Here is a 13,293-nt window from a genome sequence, read left to right as displayed (position 1 = left end):
CTGAAAGAACTAAAAAATGAGTTTCAAATCTATTATTAGTAATTTGCAATCTATCATTAAATCATACATTCAACATGAAGACTGGAGGGTCGCCAGTGTAATTCTGATATTTAAAAAGGGCTCCAGGGTGATCCGAGAAACTATAGACTGGTGAGCCTGACTTCAGTGCTAGGAAAGATCATGGCAACTATTCAAAAGAACAAAACCACAACATAAAGATAGAGATGGTTTAATGGGACAAGCCAGCATGGATTTACCTATGGATTTGCCTCACAAATCTGCCACAGTTTTTGAAAGGGTTAATAAACATGTGGATAAAGGTGAGCCGGTAGATAGTATATTTGGATTTTCAGAAGGCATTTGACAAAGTTTCCCATGAGAGGCTTCTAAGAAAATTAAAAAGTCATGGGAAAGGAAGTAATGTACTTTTGTGGGTTGCAAAGTGGTTAAGAGACAGGAAACAGAGAGTAGGATTAAATAGTCATTTTCTCAGTGGAGAAAGGTAAACAGCAATGTGCCTCAGGAATCTGTATTTGGATTGGTGCTTTTTAATCTACCATATAAATGGGCTTGGACCGACGTGCCGCAAATGAGCAGTAGAGAGCAGCTCTACTGCGCATGCGCGAGAGCACGGTCGGAGGGGAGCCCGGCGGACGGCTGTCTTGGAAACGGCAAGGAGGAGCAGCGGCAGCAGCACAGGAGGTCTCCGGGGGGTCTTCTCTCTCGCGCGGGGAGAAGCGGCGGCACAGACACAAATGGGAGGTCGCCGGGAGTCTCTCTCTCGCGCGCCTCATCACCGAGCATTGGGCGGGCCAGCTACGAGCCCGGTGGAGAGGCACGCGCGAGAGAGAGAGACCCCCAGAGACCTCCCATGGAGCAGCGGCGGCAGTATCTAAGTGTCAGGCGGGCCAGAGAGAAGAAGAGGGAGTGGAGGAGGGATGAGGGAGAGGGACGGGGTTGTGGAGGAGGTGGGAGGGGAAGGAAGAGGATGTAAGTGGGGAGGGTAAAGTGGAGTAGAGAAAAAGAGGGAGTGGAGGAGGGCTGAGGGAAAGGGGAAGGAAAGGGAAGGTGAGAGGGGAAGGGAAAAGGGAAGAGTATATGACTGAACAAGTGGGAAGGGTAAGAGGTTCTGGAGAAGAGAAAAAAGAGTGGAGGAGGGCTGGGAGAGGGAAGGGGTTGTAGATGAGGTGAGAGAGGATGGAAGGAAAAGGGAAGTTGTGGAGAACAGAGCGGCTCTAACCATGCTGGTCTGACCGATGGAATCTCGCCCGTTTTAACAGGCTTAATGACTAGTATATTTATAAATGATCTGGAAAGGAAAGCAACAAGTGAGGTGATCAAATATTCAGCACAGTTAAATCACAAGTGAATTGTGATAAATTAGAGGACAACCTTGCGAGACTGGAAAACTGGGCATCCAAATGGCAAATGACATTTTATATGGAAAAGTGAAAAGTGATGCATATAGGGAAAAATAATCCATGCTATAATTATACAATGTTAGATTTCATATTAGGAATTACCACCCAGAAAAAAGATCTAGACATCATAGTGGACAATACATTGAAATCGGCTCAATGTAAGAACATAAGAACTTGCCATACTGGGTCAGACCAAGGGTCCATCAAGCCCAGCATCCTGTTACCAACAGTGGCCAAACCAGCCTACAAGTACCTAGCAAGCACGAAACACTAAGTAGATCCATGCTACTGATGCCAGTAATAACAGTGGCTATTCTCTAAGACAACTTGATTAATAGCAGTTAATGGACTTCTCCTCCAAGAACTTATCCAAACCTTTTTTAAACCCAGCAACATTAATTGCACTAACCACATTCTCTGGCAACAAATTCCAAAGCTATTGTGCGTTGAGTGAAAAAGAATTTTCTCAGATTAGTTTTAAATGTGCTACTTGCTAACTTCATGGAGTGCCCCCTAGACCTTCTATTATCCAAAAGAGTAAATAACCGATTCATATTTACCTGTTCTAGACATCTCATGATTTTAAAGACCTCTATCATAGCCCCCCCTCAGCAATCTCTTCTCCAAGCTGAACAGCCCTAACATCTTTAGCCTTTCCTCATAGGGGAGCTGTTCCATCCCCTTTATTATTTTGGTTGCCCTTCTTCCTGTACCTTCTACATCACAACTACATCTTTTTTGAGATGTGGCAACCAGAATCGTACACAGAACTTAAGGTGCAGTTTCACCATGGAGCGAATAAGAGGCATTATGACATCTTCCGTTTTATTCACCATTCCCTTCCTAATAATTCCTAACATTCTGCTTGCTTTTTTGACTGCCGCAGCACACTGGGATGAAGATTTCAATGTATTATCTACTATGACGCCCAGATCTTTTTCCTGGGTGGTAGCTCTTAATATGGAACCTAACATTGTGTAACTACAGCAAGAATTATTTTTCCCTATATGCAACACCTTGCACTTTTCCACATTAAATTTCATCTGCCATTTGGATGCCCAATCTTCCAGTCTCGCAAGGTCCTCCTGTAATTTATCACAATCGGCTTGTGATGTAATTACTCTGAATAATTTTGTATCATTTGCAAATTTGATTACCTCACTCATCGTATTCCTTTCCAGAGCATTTACAAATATATTGAAAAACATCAGTCGAAGTACAGATCCCCGAGGCACTCTACCCTTTTCCACTGAGAAAATTGATCATTTAATCCTACTCTGTTTCCTGTCTTTTAACCAGTTTGTAATCCACGAAAGGACATCACCTCTTATCCCATGATTTTTAGTTTCCTTATAAGCCTCTCATGAGGGACTTTGTCAAATGCCTTCTGAAAATCCAAATACACTACATCTTCTGACTCACCTTTATCCACATGTTTATTAACGCCTTAAAAAAAAATGAAGATTTGTGAGGCAAGATTTGCCTTGGGTAAATCCATGCTGTGTTCCATTAAACAATGTCTTTCTATATGCTCTGTGATTTTGATCTTTAGAATAGTTTCCACTATTTTTCCCAGCACCGAAGTCATGCTCCCTGGTCTCTAGTTTCCTGGATCGCACCTGATGCACTTTTTAAATATTGGGGTTACAATGGCCACCCTCCAGTCTTCAGGTACAATGGATGATTTTAATGATAGGTTACAAATTTTAACTAATAGATCTGAAATTTCATTTTTGAGTTCCTTCAGAACCCTGGGGGTGCATACCAGCCGGTCCAAGTGATTTGCTACTCTTTAGTTTTCAATCTGGCCTACTTTTACTACTACTTCTACTACTTCCAGGTTCACAGTGATTTGGTTCAGTTCATCTGAATAATCACCCTTGAAAACCATCTCCGGAACTGGTATCTCTCCAACATCCTCTTTAGTAAACACAGAAGCAAAGAATTTATTTAGTCTTTCTGCAATGACCATATCTTCCCTAAGAGCCCCTTTAACCCCTCGGTCATCTAACGGTCCAACCGACTCCCTCACAGGTTTCTTGCTTCGGATATATTTTTATTATGAGTTTTTGCCTCTACGGCTATTTTTATTATGAGTTTTTGCCTCTACGGCCATCTTCATTTCAAATTTTCTCTTAGCCTGCTTATGCTTTTTCCTATTTTCTTCAGATGGATCCTTCTTCCAATTTTTGAAGGATGTTTTTTGGCTAAAATAGCCTCTTTCACCTCACCTTTTAATCATGCCGGTAATTGTTTTGCCTTCCTCCACCTTTCTTAATGCATAGAATACATCTGGACTGTGCTTCTAAGATTATATTTTTAAACAATATAATCCATGCCTGTTGTACACTTTTAACTTTTGCAGCTGCACCTTTCAGTTTTTTCTATTTTACTCATTTTATCAAAGTTTCCCTTTTGAAAATTTAGTGTTAGTACTATAGATTTACATATTGTCTCCCTTCCAGTCAGTTCAAATTTGATCATGTTATGATCACTATTGCCAAGTGGCCCCACCACCGTTATCGCTCTCACCAAATCCTGCGTTCCACTAAAAATTAAACCTAAAATAGCTCCCTCTCTTGGTTCCTGAACCAATTACTCCATGAAGCAGTTTATTCCATCCAGGAATTTTATGTCTCTAGCATGTCCTGATGTTACAATTACCCAGTCAATATTGGGGTAATTGAAATCTCCCATTATTACTGCACTGCCAAATTGGTTAGCTTCCCTGACCTTTCTTAGCATTTTATGTCTGATCATTTTGGCCAGGTGTACAGTAGTATACTCCTATCACTATACTCTTACCCAACACACATGGGATTTCTATCCATATAGATTATACTGATAGTATCTCTTTTATGATCTTTATCCTGTTGGACTCTATACCCTCCCAGACATAAAGTGCTACATCCCCACCAAGTTGATCCTCCCTATCACTGCGGTGTAATTTGTACCCTGATAAGCACTATCTTCCTTCCCCCAGGTCTCCGAGATGCCAATTACGTCTATCCTCCTTCCACCAGATCTTTGAGATGCCAATTACGTCAATCTCATCATTCACTGCTATACATTCTACCTCTCCCATCTTACTTCTTAGACTTCTGGCATTGGCAAACAGACATTTCAAAGTGCATTTTTTCTTTGTATTAACAACCTTCTTTTCAGTTGATATGGATAATTTGGAATCCTTTAGCTCAGGTAATTCTTTACTTATAGGCACATGGGCTACTTTTGCATTTATTGAAACCTCTCTGTTGGGATGCCCTAACTCTCCTATTTCATTGGTATCCTTCAAAGATACATTCCTCCGAACCATGCACTGCCGAGTGACTGTCTGTTTTCCCCCTTGTTCTAGTTTAAAAGCTGCAGCGATCAAAAAAAAACCAAACAGGAATTATTAGGAGTGGAATGGTGAATAAAATAGAGACTGTCATAATGTCTCTGTATCGCTCCATGGTGAGACCGCACCTTGAATACTCTGTACAATTCTGGTCACTGCATCTCAAAAAAGATATAGTTGCACTGGAGAAGGTACAGAGAAGGGTGACCAAAATGATAAAGGAGATGGAACAGCTTCCCTATGAGGAAGGCTAAGGAGGTTAGAGCTGTTCAGCTTGGAGAAGAGATGACTGAGGAGGGACAGGATAGAGGTCTATAAAATCATGAGAGAGGACTAGAACAGGCAAATGTGAATCGGTTATTTACTCTTTCAGATAACAAAGACTAGGAGGCACTCTATGACGTTAACAATTAGCACATTTAAAACAAATTTGAGAAATGTTTCTCACTCAACGCACAATTAAGCTCTGGAATTCATTGCCGGAGGTTGTGGTTAAGGCAGTTAGCGTAGCTGGGTTTAAAAAAAGGTTTGGACAAGTTTCTGGAGAAGTCCATAAACTGCTAATAATCAAGTTGACTTATGGAATAGCCACTGCAATAGTAACATGGAATCTAGTTAATGTTTGGGTACTTGCCAGGTACTTGTATCCCGGATTGGCCTCTGCTGGAAACAGGATGCTGGGCCCGATAGACCCTTGGTCTGACCCAGGATGGTACCTTCTTATGTAATAACAACTCTATAGCAAACTGGAGCTGTGCAGACTTCCATCCTGGAGAGTAAATCTGTAGCCTTCATGGAACTTCACCATTCGACTATTGAAAGAAAGAGAAAGGTAAAGAGCCTGTTATGCTTGACATCTATTTTTTTGGCTCATAGCGGAAGTCAAATGGCTGCTAATCCTTCTATGCACACCACAGCACTGCCTTTCATCATACGAGCCAGGGCTTGAAATGGGGAACCCACCCAGTTTTCTTCCAGCAGGGTGCCGACCTTCAGCAGGTCACATCCTGCTGCTTGCTCGTAAGCCATGCAAAATGCACAAGCTAACATCCTATGCCATCATGACTTACCTCACCCTCCTCTCATCACCAAAAAAAGCAGATGCCAGTGGAGAGAGGGAGGGTGAAAACCTCCAACTCCCTTCCAAGTCTAAATCTGGCACAGCACCACAGGAGACCAGAAGTCAGTCTGGGGAAAAGGCTATGCTGTAAGCCTTTTTTCTTCTTTTTAGGATCCTGCTCTACCAGGAAAATCAGCCTAAAGATTTCTGCCCTAGGAGCCCTACTGCCTGAGCCACCAAGAGAATAAAATCACTAGGTACCACCCAGTGCCTGACCCATTGGTGTGGGAACTCGAACCCAGATGAGTCAATTGAGGGAAAGTGTTGATCAGTCTGTCAGGCCTGTCACCTGTAACAATCCCAGGATTCAGCTTATGGTCCACCAGAATTTGGACCTAAAACATTCCCAGGAGCAGTCTACTTTTAGCTGCAGCACCAGTCCACACATCTGCATCATCTGCTGGAGAAGGGAGAAACATTGAAAAGCTGAAGGCAGCACAAGACCTTTATATAGTGAGTGATGTCAGCTTTGACCTTTTTTCTTTGTCTCCATCTGCTGGCAGGAGGGCATAACCCACTTGTCTGGACTGGTCTGGCATGGAAAATAAAGAAATGCTGTTTAGAAAATACATCTCAAAAGCATAGTGGTAAATTTAAATCTGATCATACAAATATAGCCCATTACTCTATTCTTAGGTAAATGTAGCCATTCCAATGTAAAACAGTGCAAATTCCAAATCTGCTTTTATACTATCAACTGAATAGCACATACTTTTCTTGCAGACCTAACCCCATTCCTTATAGCAGAGAAATCAAACCTCCTAGTCATGGCTCGGGCTCAGCTTTCTGCAGTTGTCTGGAGACGCTCTTAGGATTACTTAACTTGTTTCCCTAAGTAACATCTAAGTAATCCTTTAGTCACCACAGATAATCCCAAAATACGTGAATAAATAGCTACCAGTAAAAAGCTGTGCAGAGTGTAACATCAGGGGGAGAGAGTCTGGAGTCAGAGATCCCATTCCTACCCTGCTGAGCTCCTTCCTGTTAAAGCCAGTAAGAATAAACAGACTGGAGGTATGTCAGAGACTGAAGGCCAGTCTTTCCGCATACTAGCAGCAGGAGGGCAGGAGACAGCAGTGTTGCCAGATGGGTGGTTTTCATGCCCAATTGGGCTACTTTTTGTGAGTGTGCGTGGGAAATTATTTTATTTATATTTTTTTTGGCTGCAGGATTTGGGGCTATTTTTTTGGGCATGTGTGTGTTTTTTTGGGGCATCTTGCCAGAAGAAGAGCACAGTGGGCGAGGCATACGGCCTTAAAAGCCGGAAGCATTTGCCTTTTGCCAATTCTCACTGCCCGACTGCCTAGTGCACCTCTCACAAATCAACCACTGACTGCCAGATCACCTTACCCCCCATCCCCCAACAGATCATGCGCTACCCAACTGCTTTGTGCTGCTCCTATCCAAGAAATGGACCAGTCACTGCCCGACCGCCTGGCGCACTCCCCCTGCTTCCCACATGAACCAGATCACTCACTGCCCTACCATCTTGCCACCGTTCCCACCCCTGTAATCTGGACCACTTGCTGCCTGACCGCTTCACTGCCACTCCCACCACAATCCAGATCACTCCCTACCAGACTATTCCTGCGATTGGAACCAACTGGCACCATTCACCCCCTCCTTGGGCATTCCGGCCAACTGCCTCACTGCCCCTTTTCCACCCATGATCGGGAGTACTTGCCTGCCTGACTGCTTCACCACAACCGTTCTCCTCCCCAAAATTTGAACCACTGTGCCACCCCTCTTCCCCATGATCCTGTCTAGTCGCTGCTTAACCACGCTCTGCCCCCCTAATCCAGGCCTCTCTCTGCCCAACTCCCTCACTGTCCCCTCCCCCCGTAAATTCGCATGAAATGCAGAAATTTGTGACCAATCATGCATAATAATTGTTTTACAGCTTTTGAGATTTTGGATACTTTTGGGCTAGATTTGGTGATTGATTGGGCTCTAAAAATGTTTGCCATCTGGCAACCCTGAGGAGAACCCCATATACCGCTGGCCCTGCAGAGCTCGTGAAAGATGTAAGGGGCAGCAAGGGGGTGATTGGTTTCATAAAGATTGGGGTGGGGTCCTATGTGGCTCGGTAGATGTATGACACAAGTGAGGGTGTGTACAGCTACTCAAGAGCCTATAATAAGGGGATAAATGGGAGGACGTAAAGGAATGAAGAGATGAAAGGAAGCATGCAGTCTGCTTTGATGGGCGTCTGGGCCATTGAAGGGATGCACAGTCAGGTCAGAAGATGTGCGGGGAGCTGGTGGGTGTACGGCGGGATTTGGAGGGTATTCACCTTCCTGAAGAGTATCGTTGTCTGGAGCGGCCAGGCACTCACCCTCGGGTGGCTCCATGCGGTGCGGGGGCCTGGGAGGGGCTGCCGATGTTCGGGGGACTGCTGCGGGGCTCAAAGGCGGCGAAACTCGGGCGTGACCTTCCCCACAGCCCGACAACATATCGCTGGTTCCTTTCGACTCTTCATAACTCCCGACCTCGGCCCCCTCCGTGCAGTCTCCCAGCTCCCGGCCGTCTACCGGGGAGCTGCAGGAAACGTCTACCAGTTACTTCCGGTCACGTGAGATCAACGGGAGGCGCCGAGGCTCGGTCGGACCGGCGCTACGAGTCTAACGTAGACGTCTGCTGCTGTCATATTGACAGTATCACGCTAGGGACGGGTTGATGACAGGAGCAGGAAGCAAAAGCTCTCTGCGTTTGCGACTGTCACTTAATCCACCTCAACCCAAAAAGATTGAGTCTACCCTATTACCCCATTGCATGCGAACAGATTAAGCTCTGATTTCTCTAAAACAGCAGAATTGCATCTGCATGCATAGGCATAAGGACTACCAGGCGTGGATCAGTCGCCGACACAAAAATACACACCCACACTGTGGCTCTTTGTCACAAAGACACCCCCCCCCCCCCCCCCCACACACACACACACACATGCATCCTTTCTGACAGAAACCCACATGTGCACTAACTTTCTCTGTGCTGTACCATGGCCCCAGCACTGCCATATTATTGGGTTAATGTAGTATGGTGTGCGCTAGTGCAGGTTTTTAGTGTGCAATTTTCTGTGGTAAGTTAACTCTCTTATTTTTAACTCCTAAAAAAAGTGCACTAAATCAGAAGTAAAAACCAGTGCTACAATTAGTGTGGCTGCATGCAAATCCTACATAAAAGAAAGCATTAGCTATACTCCACCAATGCAGGGAGGTACATTAAAGGGCAAACAGCTTAAAGCACATTTTATTAATGCTGGAAATTTACAGGTAGATTTTCAAAGGCCTACGTGCGTAAATCCTGGGGTTTATGCACGTGGCTGGGCCTTGCACACTCCCGGCCTATTTTCAAAGAGGCCCGGCCACGCGTGTAAACCCCAGTACGTGCACAACCATCGGGCCTCTTCAAAGGGGCGGGGCGGGGAACATGCCGGGACAGCGCCATTGAACGCTGTCCCAAAGACTCGCACACCGGCAGCCAGCCGGCACGTGCAACTTACTTCAGCCTGGGGACCTGAAATAAGTTTTAAAACAAACAAAAAAAAACCAGGTAGGGTTTAGGGGGGTGGGGAGGAGAGGGGAAGAGGGAGGGAATTTAGGTAGGGGGTGTAGGGAAGTTCCCTCCCAGTCTGCTCCTTAATTGAGCAGACTGGGAGGGAACCGGGGAAGGCCTGAATGCATCGTCACGTGGAGTTTGCATAAATTCTCCCCCCTGCACATGCCACTCGCACGGATTATAAAATCCGGCACTGGTGCATACGTTATAAAAGCAGCGCGTCCATGTGTGCGCGCCACGAAACGCGCACACATGGACAAGTGCACATTTTAAAATCTACCCCTTAACCCCTGGGTCATAGCAGGAGTAAAAAAAATTAACTGTGCCCATTATGGTAGTGTCTAGCTCCTTGTATCAGACTGGGCACAGCAATAGAATAACTTTGGCAACCAGGAATGTTAGCTTAATCCACCTCAGATCCATGAATTTAATTTTCAGTGTAAATTCTCAGGGTGGGTACCTACAGCTGAACAGTACACCAGTGCTATGCATCTCAGCTTTGGCGTACTGTTGCGCTTCCGGCCGTTGCAGGGTCTCCCCTCCACCAGCGGACTCTGGTGAGCTCACTCCAAACTCTACTCTTCTACATTTTCCTGGTTTCTTGCCTCAGCCAGTCTTACAGCCTCCCTTCCAGGGCCGGAGGAACCACTAGGCAAGCTAGGCTTGTGCCTAGGACGCTGCAATTTAGGGGGCACCGCGGCAGAATTTTGAAAGGGCAAAAGTGCCCTTTCAAAATTCTGCCAGCCCCCGCCTCACCGTGCCACCCTCCTGACGCCCCCCCTTGTGGTCCAGCGCTCCCGGGCCCTTGGCTTCCACTAAGCAAAATGGTGCCGGTGGCCTTTAGCCCCTACCATGTGACAGGGGCCAACCAATGGCACCAGTAGCTCCTGTCACATGGAGGGGCTAAAGGCCACCGGCGCCATTTTGGTTAGCGGCAGCCGAGGCCCTGGGAGCGGCAGATCGCTCCCGGTCCCCCACCTGGACCACCAGGTATTTTGTAAGTTTTCTTTTGGGGGGGGGGGAGTCGGGGCTGCAGCTGGGGGCGGCGCAAGGCTGAAGGTGCCTAGGGCGCCCAATCCCCTTGCACCGGCCCTGCTCCCCTCTACCAGGGAGATCTCATTGAGCACACTTCCCTGACTGATAAAAGCTTCTCCTGCTTGCCTGCATCACGCCCAGATCCCAGTCATTTAATCCTGTCTAGCCTCTGCCTCAATACTTCAGCATTGAGTTCCCTTGTGCTCCTTGTTGCTCCTTGCTCTAGCCATGTCTGCCTTGTGGCCTTCGAGGCCATTCCTTGTGGCCTTCAGGTCTTCTAATTCCAGTCTTGCCTTGCTTTGTCCTGTGGCCATTGGGCCTTCTGTCTACAGCTTTGCCTTGTTTTGCCTTGAGGCCCCTGGGCCCTATGATCCTAGTCTGTTTGTGGTCTTTCGGCCTTCTGCCTTTGTCTCTGTCCTGTGGCCTCCTGACCTTATGATTTCTTCAGACCTAGCCCTGAGGCTTCCTTAACCTTGTCTTGTCACTAGGCCTCTCTCTGCCTGGCTCCTTAGGGCTTTCCCTTATTGTAGCTTTTAGGCTTTATATTTTATGGTCTGTGTTGTCCTTGTCCTGTCCTATCCTGTCTGAGAGCCTGTATTCCAGTTCACTCTTACCTCCACCCAACTCTAGTCTGTTTCTGTGCTCCAATTTACTCTTACCCCACACAGCTCCTGTGTTCCAGTTCACTCTTACCTCCATGCAGCTCCAGTCCGTTCCTGAGTTCCAGTCCATTTCTGAGTTACAGCCCAGCCTCCATTCCATTTCTGAGTTCCAATCCAGCCTGCAGTCCATTCCTGAGCTCCAGTCTAGTCTGCAGAGCCTGTCTTACTTCAGCCTCACTGGACCACCCAAGTTTATCCCTAGTCTCATCAAGCCATTCTGCCCATTCCGGAGGTGGTATCCACCGTGCTTCTACAGCAACAGTGCCACAAAACGTACTTTTTAACTGTAGATGCCCACCCTAGGGAGCTAACAATCTGTTCAACTAGCTATAAGTGCCCGCTCCAGAGAGCAAATTCTTGCATCCAAGGCCATTGTAAACAGGAAATGAAAGTAAAATCAAAGCATAAGCTCACTTGGGAGTGCACCTACAGCTATCTTAACAAAGCATAAGCTCTCTGGGGAAGGCATCTATAGCTAGGCTAACAAAGCATTAACTCTCTGGGGAGACACCTACAGCTGAACAGGGTGCCAAGGTTGGATATTCAGTACTAAAGAGGATACTATTCAACTGAAGATGTGCACCCCAGAGTGCTTATGCTTTGATTTTTCTTGCCATAATGACATTGTATATGAGATTGGTGCTGTGCAGCCCAGCTTGTGGGGACATTATCTCATTCAAAACCATTTTGATAAGGGATGGCAAGTAAAATAAAAGAATAAGCTCTCTACGGCAGGCACCTAGTGCTATATGATCAAAGGGAAGTCTGTTTGGGTAGGCACTGACAGCTGAACAATATTTATTTATTTAAAAACTTTTATATACCATCATTCTAAAAACAATCAGCACTGTGGGCACATACTGTCCAGCTGTTCAATAACATGAGAACATAAAATTTGCCATACTGGATCAGACCCAGTATCCTGTTTCCAACAGTTGCCAATCCAAGTCACAAGTACCTGGCAGGATTCCCAAGGGGTAGATAGATTCCTTGCTACTTATCCCAGGGATAAGAAGTGGATTTCTGCAACTCCACCTTAATAATGGCTTATGGAGTTTTCCTTTAGGAACTTGTCCAAACTTTTAAATGCAGGCACACTAATAGCTTTCACCACATCCTCTGCAATGAATTCCAAAACTTGATCATGCATTTGAGTAAAAAAATCTTTTCTCTTATTAGTATTAAATGTATCACCTAGAGCAGGGGTGGGCAATTCCAGTCCTTGAGGGCCACAAACCTGTCGAGGCTTTAGGATATCCTAATGAATATGCATGACATAGATTTGCATACAATTGAGGCAGAGTCCATGCAAATCTCTCTCACGCATATTCATTAGGGATATCCTGAAAACCAGACTGGTTTGTGGCCCTCTAGGACCGGAATTGCCCACCCCTGACCTAGAGACTTCATTGTGTGTCCCCTAGGCTTTGTACTCCTTAGAAGAGCATCAACCAATTCATGTTTACTCATTCCACTCCATTCATTATTTTATAGATCTCTATCATATCTCCTCTTACCCATCTCTTCTCCAGACTGAAATCCTAACCTCTTTAGCCTCTCTCATAAGGGAATTGTTCCGTCCCCTTTATCATTTTAGTCACCCTTCTCTGTATCATTTCTAATTCTGCTATATCTTTTTTTAGATGTGGTGACCAGAACTGCACATAATACTCAAGATGAGGAAATTCGAATTAAACAGTTACCAACAAGGGCCCTGAACTTGGTGGTCAGTGAAACAGATAAGTATGGGAAAATAAATGTGGGAGCTTGCTGAGCAGACTGGTTGGGCCATTTGGTCTTTTTCTGCCGTCATTTCTATGTATCTATGTATGAGGTCGCACCATGGAGTGATGCAGAGGCATTATGATAGTCTTTGTTTTATTCTCCATTCCTTTCCTAATAATTCCTAGCATTCTATTTGCTTTCTTGGCTGCTGCTGCTGCACACTAAGCACAAGATTTAAATGAATTATCAACAATGATGCCTAGATCCTTTTCCTGAATGATAACTCCTTATGTGGAACCTTGCATTATCTAGCTATAATTTGGGTTATTCTTCCCTAAGTGCAACACTTTGCACTTGTCCACATTAAATTACATTTGCCATTTGCATGTCCAGTTTTGCAAGGTTCTCTTGCAATTTATCACAATCCTTTTG

General features: G+C 45.5%; 1 protein-coding gene across 6 annotated transcripts in view; it reads right to left on the bottom strand.

Moving 5' to 3' along the window:
* WSB2 (WD repeat and SOCS box containing 2) overlaps window positions 1–8,500 on the bottom strand; it is a 126,264-nt gene extending 117,764 nt beyond the window's left edge. For 2 of the 6 annotated variants that reach the window (XM_029619556.1, XM_029619555.1), the window contains exon 1: window positions 8,175–8,499. In XM_029619556.1, coding sequence (XP_029475416.1) covers window positions 8,175–8,334 — 160 coding nt within the window. In that variant the 5' untranslated portion in view covers window positions 8,335–8,499. Of the gene's footprint in view, window positions 1–6,355; window positions 6,414–8,174 lie in introns of all 6 variants that reach the window. The other 4 variants (XM_029619554.1, XM_029619553.1, XM_029619550.1 and 1 more) reach the window with 4 other exon arrangements.
* Between the last annotated feature and the right edge of the window lie 4,793 nt (window positions 8,501–13,293).

This window comes from Rhinatrema bivittatum, chromosome 11 (assembly GCF_901001135.1).
Source record: "Rhinatrema bivittatum chromosome 11, aRhiBiv1.1, whole genome shotgun sequence".
Lineage (NCBI taxonomy): Eukaryota > Metazoa > Chordata > Amphibia > Gymnophiona > Rhinatrematidae > Rhinatrema > Rhinatrema bivittatum.
The sequence above is the reverse complement of the archived record's forward strand: the minus strand, read 5'-3'. Positions and strand labels throughout refer to the sequence as shown.